Source organism: Octopus bimaculoides, chromosome 19 (genome assembly GCF_001194135.2).
Source record: "Octopus bimaculoides isolate UCB-OBI-ISO-001 chromosome 19, ASM119413v2, whole genome shotgun sequence".
NCBI classification, from domain to species: Eukaryota; Metazoa; Mollusca; class Cephalopoda; order Octopoda; family Octopodidae; genus Octopus; species Octopus bimaculoides.
In genome coordinates, this window is record NC_068999.1 from 48900943 (window position 1) to 48912912 (window position 11970).

The 11970-nt window shown below is 35.7% G+C and overlaps 1 protein-coding gene across 2 annotated transcripts in view; it reads right to left on the bottom strand.

Annotated features, from left to right (window-relative positions):
• The window catches only part of LOC106882040 (tyrosine-protein kinase RYK), a 239675-nt gene that overhangs the window by 45389 nt on the left and 182316 nt on the right, over window positions 1-11970 (bottom strand). For both annotated transcript variants that reach the window (XM_052974851.1, XM_052974852.1), the window contains exons 4-5: window positions 4572-4706; window positions 2344-2406 (exon numbers count right to left, since the gene is read on the bottom strand). In XM_052974851.1, the coding sequence (XP_052830811.1) occupies window positions 2344-2406; window positions 4572-4706 (198 nt within the window). The remainder of the gene's footprint in view (window positions 1-2343; window positions 2407-4571; window positions 4707-11970) is intronic.

Consider the following 11970-nt stretch of genomic DNA (forward strand, 5'->3'; position numbering starts at 1 on the left):
GAGGCTATAGTAGAAGACACTTGCTCAAAGTGCCATGCAGTGGGACTGAACCCAGAACTATGTGGTTGGGAAGCAAGCTTCTTACCACACAGCCACACCTGTACCTAAACACAGCCTTCTGCATTTATTATGTCTTTTACCTTTTATTTATATATATATATTTAAATCTTGTTGTGTCTTGGGAGGGTAATTATGTCAATAATAACATGCGCACTGGTTCAATATCACTTCATTATTGTTAGTCAATTGGTTAAATCAACTAACTGATTGTTTGTTTAATATGCTGGTTGAACAATCAATCAGTAGTTTGTTTGTCAAGGCCCTTTCATTGCTATTCGTGACCTCATCAATGACATACCCTCACTTCATTTTCTGGGTTAAGTCCATCTGAGAATTAGTCTTATGTCCGTGAAAATGTACGCCTGTATGTAGATATGTGTTTGTTTACAAGAGAAGGGAAGGTTTAGAGTAAATGAAGAGCTTTGTGTGTGTGTGTGTGTGTGTGTGTGTGTGTGTGTGTGTGTGTGTGTGTGTGTGTGTGTGCATGTGTGGCTGTGTGTGAACGAGAGAAAAAAATGGAAAACAAGACAAGCAACACAAAGAACGACCTTTCATCCCCATTTCGAGCAACCAAATATACGACAGGCTTCTTTCAGTTTCCGTCTACCAAATCCACTCACAAGGCTTTGGTCAGCCTGAGGCTATAGATGTATGTATATTTTTAAGAATACGAAAGGTAAACAGGGAGAGAGAGAAGGAAAAAGAAAGAAAGAACCCCCCCTCACACACACAAGAAGCAAAATCGGAGAGTTTGTTTGGCAATTATTTACTTATGTTTCAGTGAAGACTGTAAGGCTGAATTACATAAGGCGAGTATTACGTAATTATTACCTCTTCACTGAAACAAATGTAGAGTTGAAACAAGTAAATAATTTCAACAGAAACTCTCCAGTGTTATTTGCTCTTTGTATATTCTGTGATCTTTGTAACTATGACGACCAGTTCCAGGAAATTTTTGCATACATACATACATGCATGCACACAAACTATACAAAATGCTTAATGTATACATATCTACTTCTTTCTCTCTCTTTCTCTATACACACACACACACACATCCGCTTTCCATACTGGCATGGGTTGGACTACATACATATGTGCATACACACACACACACATATATATATACACATCTTAATGTATTAAGTTTGAATATGTAAAAGTTTTCTTTAACTTAATTACATTGCAAATATTAGGTGAGGTTACTGATATTTTCTGTTTCTGTGCACACATACACACACACACACACACTCACACATGCAAGCATGCACACACAGATAGCTTTCACACTCCCTTACATATAATGACAGCTTTCACACACACACACACACACACACACACACACACTTTCTCTCTTTCGGCATGGAACAATGCGGAAGATGTAAGCTGGCCTTTTTTCTATACATTATCTTCAACTACATTATTATAGAGGCTGCTACCATTTTTGTTGTTGCTGTTGTCCTAGCTGTTGTTGAAAACAAAACAACTAGCAGCAGATCATCTAATAGTGAATGGTATTGTTTTCTGTTTTCTTTTTTGCTGTTCATAGTTTATGTTTTGAAAGTAATATGACATGTGCAGCTGATGTGCAGTTTAATGCCATTTAGAGTTGCATTGGAATTTGTAGCTCAATTGATGAAATAATAAACGTATTTTTTCTTTAAAACTTTGCTTTGTTTATTCTCTGCTTTTCAAAGATTGTATATGTGTGTTTTTAAACCTTCTACTGATAAATATTTAAATGCCATATTGATTATTTAACCCTTTAGCAGCAAGGTTAAGATACTTCTCCACCGCTACGAGCATCCTTGGCCATAAAAGTGTTTAGATCTGTTACAGGCTATGACCAAAAAAATAAAGACAAAAAAAAGTTTTTGTTCTGTGAACTGGGGAAAAAAAAAAAAAAAAAAAAATTTCAGGTTGGCAATCAGTTATTTAACTCTTTTGTCTGTATTTAATATGAAAGACATTGTTTGTGTTTTGAGTCAAGTCATATCTTGTGAATTTAAACTTGGTTGCTGGAAACTATATAGAAGCACCCCCTGGATGGCATGTAACTGTAATTCAAAAGTACAACCTTGTCACACATCTCAAGAAAATATATTTCACACACACACACACACACACACAGCAGCAGCAGCTGCCACCACAACCACCACCACAACCACCACCACCACCACCACCACCACCTAAGCTAGTATGCAACTAGTATGTAACCTGGTGTGGTTAAGAAGTTTGTTTTGCAACCATGTAGATAAAAGCATGCATTAAAAAAAAAATTACCAGCAAAAAAGGAATGAGGGTCAGATGAATAGGAACTGCCACTGCGTAATCCGATTGTAGGGTCTGAAAATATAAAGAGAACAAGTGTTGATACATGGCAATGTCAGCAGAATGCAAGGAATATAGAGATTACATATATTATATATAGTGTACTGTTGCATTATTGGTAGGACCAACAAAAAAAAGGTACTCCATTGAGCAAGAGATAAATGCTTATTAAATTATACATATACTCACACACATATACGTAACAACAAGTTGGCTCAACTCCACATTACTTAGAGTGTCAGGTGTGCAAACCACATCATCTGATGTTCAGAGTCAAAGTGGGGAGAATTTGAAATGGCTTCTAGATGAAAGAATTTAGTTTATGTAGGAATCTTAGCTACTTTAGCAACATCAGTTCTCTCATTGCATGTGTTCCACGTGGTGAAGAAGACAAGAAATTGGAATCAGTTAGTTAGCATTTTGTGAAGTCACATGTAAGGTGTGATATCTCAGTAACATCAATTTTTTTTCACTGCATACTCCATAAGGTTGAGTAAACAGCATGTCAGCATCACAACAATTACCAAGTGGAGAGCTAACCAGTTTGATGTCAGGTTACATATGAGTATGTGTAACAAACACAGCTGCCAGATGATAGTAGGTTGTAATCTCTCTACAAGCAAAATGGATTATCAAACCCTGTCATAGTATGCTGGCCATCTAGCCCTAGTGTGGTATTTTCAGATTAATAGAGGCCAAAACTTCAAGTCCATTAACAGAGTGTATCTCTGATGACAACAATGGGATAAGATGGTTTTCCTACTGATAGGCATTGCAGGCTGCTGGAATATATGTAGTTTTTCACAGAAGCAGAGCTGGCAATTATAAGCTCCAGATGAGTAAGGAGAGGTCCAATCCAAGATACTCTGTGTAATTTCGAGGATGTTGTTTCCAAGTTACTAGAGTTTCCAGAAGTTGGACAAGGAGGTAGGGCTTTCCCTATGCCTAAACCTAAAGGAGTGCATGTATTGCATGAATCTTCCTTTTAAGTCATTGGCTGCTATGCCTATGCAGTGTCTTGTGATGCCATTAGATGATGTGAGGGTGACTCAAATATACAACAGACTGTGAAAGGCAGGATCCTCCCAGTGTGAAAGTTGGTAGGATTTCAGCAGTTACAGATTAGTGTGAACTAATGAGTATGTGTTTTCCCTTTTGTTGTAGATTGCAATGTTTCAAGTTACATTATCTAAACATGAATAGCTAACCTTGACACTATGAAAATTAAAGAGTTTATAATATCTGTGGGTTCTTGGGAAATTCTGTCTAATTAGCATCAGGAAGCCTTTAGGTAGATAAGTGGAAACATCTAGATTGAACAGGGAATTAAATCTAATTACCTTTCTTTTTCAAACTCACATTGGTTTGGTGGAAAGCATGGGGAGTCCTCCATACATACCAACTTATCAGTAAAGCCATTCTTTCCTAGTGTCTCATTATAATGGGGTGTAGCCCTGCTGAAGATCTCTCCCTCCTCCTCTCTATTTACAAATAGTTTGGAGATCTTTCTGCTGATACCTGTGACTAAGTTTCTAATTACAGCTGGGAAGTAGTTGGAGTGTTTATGAATAGCCACTCCCTTGCTGTCAACTATTTATGAAGGTGTTTGTGTGAAAACTTAGAGAAGCCCATCATGTATGTATGTGTTTGCATGTTACATTTGAGCTCTACAAAAGTTACGAGCTATAAAACAGTGTTGCTGTTGTCAGCACTTCTGTCAAAATATATGCTCGCTTCATATTTCTGAAGACATGTGAAATAAGAGATACCTTAATCAAAAAATAGGCAAGAGGTAGTGACAGGGAAACACCCAGCTGTAAAACAATGCCTTAATTAATATATACATATGACCCATGCTAGCATAGAAAAACGGATATAAAAACGAACAAAGATAACAGAATTGCTATTAAATATATACAGAATGAACCAAGCCTATAACAAAATTCAATGTGGTTCTTTGACCTGCTAGTGAGAGCAGCCAAATGAATCCCTCTGAAGTCAAAAAGAAATCAAAATAAAATTTAACACTGAGCAAAGTAGTCTCTGATGTACAAAAAGATAGGATGTCCATGGATGGAATGTCTTTGAAAATAGTACATTTCAACCTGGGCCCATCTTAGACTAAACACCAACAAGAACTAAAGGAAAAACAGAAATATAACATAGAAGTAAAGACTTACCTTTCCGGCATATTTTTCTCCTTTTAAAATTCAACCCCGTCCAATTTGATGAAGAAAAAATGCTTATATTCATTTGAATATTTACATCAACTTCAGCATTTAATAAATTTGTGCAAGGAAGTTTCACTTTGAACACTGCAAAGATACAAAAGAATTCCACAGTTTAAATAATGAAACAAAAATGTGTGTGTGTGTGTGTGTGTGTGATTATTCCGTTTTATTTCAAGGTTTCTTACCCCAGTAAAGAGTCAATTTCTAACATAGATCCAAGGCTCCTTCATTGGAATTTCAACAACATCAACAGGTTGTTTTTGACAATAATCCGAATGCTAAAGAGTTAAACCCTTTTAAACCGGCCATATCCGGCCAAAATATTCTACCTGTTTTATGTTCAAACTGGCCAGATCTGGTTTCTCACACCAACCCTACAATATCATTTTAAAAATTAACAGTAGATTTACTGTATTTTCTGACATACAAGTTGATGTAGTATGTAGTGTAGACACACAGTATGAACATTCAAACATTGTCACTATCTTCTCAAATCCTGCTGCATTTCCCATGGAATTTTTGGTCTTTCAAAGTTGTCTTGGTGCTTATGCCAACCTACCCTTTATGGCTGTAAATATTGGTCTGAAAAATTTGACTTGTGTGCCAATATATTAGAGTATGATCAAAAGCTTTCCAACTGTGACCATCCAGTCTTTTATCGATTTATTTTATCCATTCAGTCTTTTATTTATTTATTTATTTATTTCATTCAATTCGTTTCTCTTATCTAAGACAGTAGAATGGTGATTCTTCGACAGTAATTTGGCTGCTACTTCTAGTATCTTGAATAACAGAGTATAGAATTCCTCTTCTACATTTGCAGTAAGTAAAATACCAAACCTACCCACTGCCAATCTTGTTAACTATATTCTTGCCTCAATCCTTACTTTACAAAACAAACTCACAGAATTTATTGAAAATAAATAAATAAATAAATAAATATACATACAAAATAAAATCAAAATAAATATATTTCTACAAAGTGTTAAGCAAACACAATCTACTTTTCAATCTGCACAAACACGTCTTCCTGTAAGCTAGAATTAAAAACAATTGACACTTTGTACATAAGTGACAAGTATTTCTTCCTTTCTTTTTTTTTCTCCTCAGTTGTCTGCGATAATCTAATCCACTTGAAATGAAGAATCATATATTACACCTTTTGTTTATTTATTTATTTATCTATTTACTTTCTTATTTCTTTTTAAAAATTCCATTTTGTACAGCATGTGTTTTGAGTTTTCTGCTAGTCAAATTGCAAATGATCCTTGATAAAAATGCCAATGATGATGATGATGATGATGGCAACAATGATAATACTGATGATGCTGATAAAGATGATGATGATGATGATGATAAAAATGTTGACGATGATGAAGATGATAAAAATGTTGACGATGATGGTGACAATGATGACGATGATAACAGTGATGATAAAAATCAGGATGAGGATGACAACAATAGTAATGATGACGACGATGATGATGACCGTGACGGTGATCATAGTGATGATGATGACGATAACGATGATGATGGTGACAATGCTAGCAGTATTCATGAAACAAGTATTGCCAATAGAATTTTTTTTTTTTTCCAGAAAATATCAAAGTTGGTTACCGATTTTTGTGCATGTATAAATATGTGCACATGCATGTCCACATATGTGCATATACACACATATACATGCATACATACACACACACACATGCATGCACACTGTATTTAAATGTGTGTATCTGTAGTAATCTGCATACCTACTTACAGACACATATTATGAATATTATGATCAAAGCATGCAAACCCAAATATATATATTGAGTCATACCAAAATGCTTTGGCATATGCAAATATACATTTGTGCAATCATACATGCATAGATAATAATGCATGTACAAAGGCACAAATATGCACACATATTCTTGCACTAATACCCACATGCACAGTAGATTAGATCTTATCTTGCCCCTATTGTGAATTTTAATTTAGATCAGATTAAGGGGAAATTGCACTAACCCACGCTGCTACCAACATCAACATCAAAGGACTACTGATAACATTAGCACCACAACTATGGCGACAACCATGACCACCACAACAAACACCATCACCAGAAGTAAACAGTAACACCATCAGTACCCCCGCAATCAACAAAAAACCCTAGCACAACAAACATTACGTTACAGTCCTTTCCTTACACTGCAATTACCACAGATACTACCTCCTCTGCCATCATCATGTTTATTAACAACAGCAAGCAGTTTGCACCACCGCCTTCACTTCCAGCACCATTTCCGAGATGACAATCACAAGGAAGCCTCCATGTGTTTGTCACTCAACCTGCTAGAAATAGCAGCTAAGTTACCTCCAATAGCAGCCTACTGTAATAAGTAAAAAAAAATAGGTTACATTGAACAATGCAGTCCTTAGAAGCTTCTGAAAAGACAGGGATGATCACAGCCGAAATGACTCTGATCGCAGACCACAGGTCTAGCTACACTCAATCTGGCCTGGCCTGGGGCTAAACAACAACGACAATAATAATTGTTATTCATAAAATGAAGTACCAGTGAAGTACTGGCATCAAGATAATCAGCAACCAATCTCTCCCCAGCATCACTATCGACATAACGCCTACCATCATGACTACCGCCATCTTCCACCTCCTTCTCCTCCTCATCATCGTCAAGAAGAATAAATGAAAGCAATTATAAGTAGCATTATTGCAATCACCATCTATATAGCTGCCACCACCATCACCATAATCACCATCAGTTACATGAATTTAACAACAACAACAACGTTGCCACCACCACCACCACAAGCAATACTAGATCATTGCTTGTACCACTGACAAAGAAAGCTGAACCCCACCCCACTGCCACCCTCTCCAAGAAAAGTCCAAGGACAAAAAAGAAAAGAAAGGAGAGAGAGATTGGAATTGGTTTACTTCAGATGTTAGAGAGATATCTCTGTGACATTCAATGAAACAACAATAGAATTTGGAAAGGAATTTGAAGATTACAAGAAACTTCCTCTTCCTTAACATTCTCTGTCTCTGTCTGTCTGTCTGTCTGTCTCTCTCTAGCAACGAATCAAATAAATATATAAACAAATAAAATTATCTTCCTTTTTTTTTTTGCTTCAGTTCTTATCAATAAAAATTCCAAGTTGATGGAAATAATCCTATTTTAATAATTCAATTTTAAGGTTGTTGTTTGCTTTTTGTCATGGTTTTTTTTTCTGTTTTTGTTTTTGCTTTAAAGATTATTTCATTTTTATTTTTAATGAGATTGCTTTAATGAAAGAAAATAACAAAATTTAAGGGAAAAAACAAACGAAAACGGCAAAAGGTAAAAAGAAAAAAAGGAAACCCAAAGAAAACAAAAGAAAAAGGTAAAGAAGAAAGAAAAGAAGGTAAACAGAGAAAGAAAAAGAAGAAAGTAAATGAAAAAGTAAAGGCTGGGTTAGGAGGTGGGTTGCGAGTTGGCTGAAATCTTTGATAATTGGAGAGGAAAAATATTTTATAAGACTTAGTAAACAGTATGAGTAATCTTTAACTGTTGTTAGACAGAAAGCAGAATTGGTAGACCGGCAGGAAAAAACATGACTTGCACTATTTAGTTTACATCTCTGTATGTTCTGAGTTCAAAGCCCAGCAATGGCTGACTGGTATTTTTTCTTTTAAACCTTCTAGAATTGATAAAATACTGGAGTCCCTGGGCCAACCAATGCCTTGTGAGTGAATTTGGGAGATGAAAATTGTGTGGAAGCCCATCATGTGTGTGCATGTGTGTGTGTGTGTGTGTGTGCGTGCGTTGGTTGCCTTGCTTGAGAAACAGCCTGAGATGATTTTTAAAATGAGAATATCTGAAATAAACTCGACTGCTCTCACAAATGAGAATACTAAAAATGAACCTGACCGCTCTCAAAAATTAAGTAAAAAAAAACTGGAAAAATAATCCAGAACCTTTGTCCGGTATCAGATCGATCCCAAAATCCAATCAGTTCGTGCCAGCCACAAGGCCAAGCATCCAAAGAGATGAAAGGCAAAGTCGAGCTCAGCTGAATATCAACTCAGAACGTAAAGATGGACGGAATGCCACTAAGCATCTGCCCTGCATGCTGAGGATGCAGCCAGCTTGTCACCTTGAGAATATATTTAATATTACTCTTATTTAAGCTTAAACAGTAAAGTTACTAGGAGGTGATAGCACATTGGCCCAAGAATAAAGACATTGTGATTTGGGACCAGTTAGTTCCCCTTCATTTACTTGAAATTCCTAACACAAAATCTTAGATACAAATACTTAAAAACTGCAGTATTTTGGTAGTCAAACCAATACCCTACACATCTCAATGAAAAAGTTTCAAGTCTCAATTCATGGTGGTGAAGCAAGATCTTCAAACGTTGGGACTCAAAGAGGCAATGACAAATGCCTGAAACCTTTGGCAATATGCTGTGTTTGAGAAGACTCATCAAGCCAAGTGAGATCATAGTTGTGACCGATTCCAGTGTCATGTAACTGGCACCCGTGCTGGTGGCATGTAAAAAGCACCTATTACATTCTTGGAGTGGTTGGCATTAGGAAGGGCGTCCAGCCAAATCAGATTGGAACCTGGTGCAGCTCTCCAGCTTACCAGCTTTCAGTCAAACCATCCAACCCATGCCAGCATGGAAAGCAGATGCTAAATGATGATGACAACAGCCTTTCTTTCAGTTTCCATCTACCAAATCCACTCACAAGACTTTGGTCAGCCCAAAGCTACAGTTGAAGGTATTTGCCCAAAGTACCATCATGTAGTAGGACGGAACCTGGAACCATGTGGTTAGGAAGCAAGCTTCTCACCACACGGATATGTCTGTGCCTATATATATATATATATATATATATATATATATATATATATATATATATATATATACACACACACACATACATATTCATGGTGGTGCATAACTGCATAGCTGAAAATAGATAAAGATATATATGTATATATTTGACTGTTTATCTATCTATCTACCTACACACACACATTTGCATTACTCGTAAACATGCAAACTGCACTCCCATTATCCACCCCGATGAGCACACCACATCATGCTTCATGTTATGCATGTTTACGCTATGTTAGAGATATTGTGATATTGTTATAGATACACATAATGAAAACTCAATATACATCCAACATACACACCTACGAATGCACATACATAAATACACACATTTATACATTACATATATTACATACATACATTCACACACACACACACACAAGCACATATAATTACACAAACATACACATACATACATACACACCCATACATACATATATATATATATATATATATATATATAGACACGTACATACATAAGTATACATACATGAGTATACATACATGCATACATAAAAACACACACATACACAATTACACACCTATACCTACACACACACACACATACATACATACATACAAGCATACATTTATAGACACACACACATTATTGCACACCCATACATGCATACATATAAAAACACATGCATAATTACACTCATATAAACACACACACACATAAAGACACATAGTTACACATCTAAACATACATATTTACACATATACATAAATACACACACATGGATAGATATGCACACTCTATATTCTGTCTCTGACTTTCACCTCCCCCACCATCTTCCAATTCCATCCCACATCTCAAAACATTCCTTTCTTAGCATCTTCTGTTCCCTTGTTTTTTTGGGTTTTTTAAATTCATTTTGCAAGTTCCTCCTTGCTTTACTAACCCTACCCCACCCCACCCAACCCCGCCAACCTTCCTCATCCTTCTTCTTCTTCTTCTTCTTCTTCTGCTTTTTCCTTTGATGACTGAATACAACTTCAAAGTATGGAACGACAACAATAGCAACAATGCGAAGCAGTAGTAAACAACAACAACAACAACAACAAGCAGCAGTAAACATAAAAAACAGCACAGACAATACCAACATGGAGTAAACATCAACACAAACAACAACAACAACAACAGCCAGCTAGTAAACATCAACATTGACAACAACAAGAAAGTAAATAGCAACAAAAACACTTGAGAGCAACAGCTATAACACTAAACAGTTGTAAATAACAGTTGATAACAGTAACAGCAGTACCAACAATAATGAAAGAGATGAGCCTACATGGTCATTGAACCTGCTGGAAATAGCAGTCAAATCTCATTAAATCACACCTTATCCATCCTCTTTGCTTCAACTGGTACTGAATTTATTGACCCTGAAAGGATACAAAGCACTGATCACCAGCAGAAGTAGTGGGGGAGCATCATAGCCATGTGTTGAGAGGAATTCTTTGGGGTTTGAATAATTTACCCCAGTGTCACTTTGATGGCATGCACTGCTCTCTCACTCAATAATAACAATAATAATGATTTCAAAATTTGGCACCAGACCATCAAATTCAGGAGTGGAGGTGAGTAGATTACACTGACCCCAGTGTGTAACTGGTACTTATTTTATTGACCTCAAAAGGATGAAAGGCAATGTTGACCTCAGTGGAATTTGAACTCAACATAAAAACGGAAGAAATAGTGCTAAGAATTTTGTCCAGCATGCTAATGATTCTGCTAGCTCACTGCCTTAATAATAATAATAATAGTAATAATTGGTTTTGAACAGAGGCAAAAGGCTTCACATTTTGAGGAAGGGGTACAGGTGATTAAATTAACCACAGTACTTGACTGGTATTTTCTTTTCTTAATCCCCACGAGGATAAAAGGCAAAGGTGACTTTAGCAAGATTTTGAATTCAGAATATTCAATCGGAGAAATCTTCCATTCAAATCTTTTCAAACACATTATTATTTTTGTTATTGCTGTTCATGACGATGATGATGTTGGTGTTGTTGTTGTTGTTTTGTTTCGTTTGCCTAACAGCGAGACAAAAATTTTAAAATTAAGTTTCTAGAAATCTGACAGCTTTTTTGCTCCTTCCGGACATTCATTGTTTGTTATCATATACATTTTTTTCTTTTTACTTGATTCATGTAAATTTATTTCAATTTCCAAAAGTTGATTCAAAATTCATGAATCTCTGAATGTTAAAGAAATAACAAAATAAAACCAGAAAAAAAAAAAAAAAAAGTCAAAAATTTAAATCGCAGTCGTATGTTTCATGCTAAACAAATTTCTATTTAAAATAAATTTATCTTTGCAAAATATCAAGTGTAGATATATATATTATGTATGAATAAAAACACTTTTTTTCCTTTCTTTTACTGTTTGTTTCCCAAGCAATCTAAAGTCTTGGGAATACGACATTTTAAATTTGAATCTTCGAATCT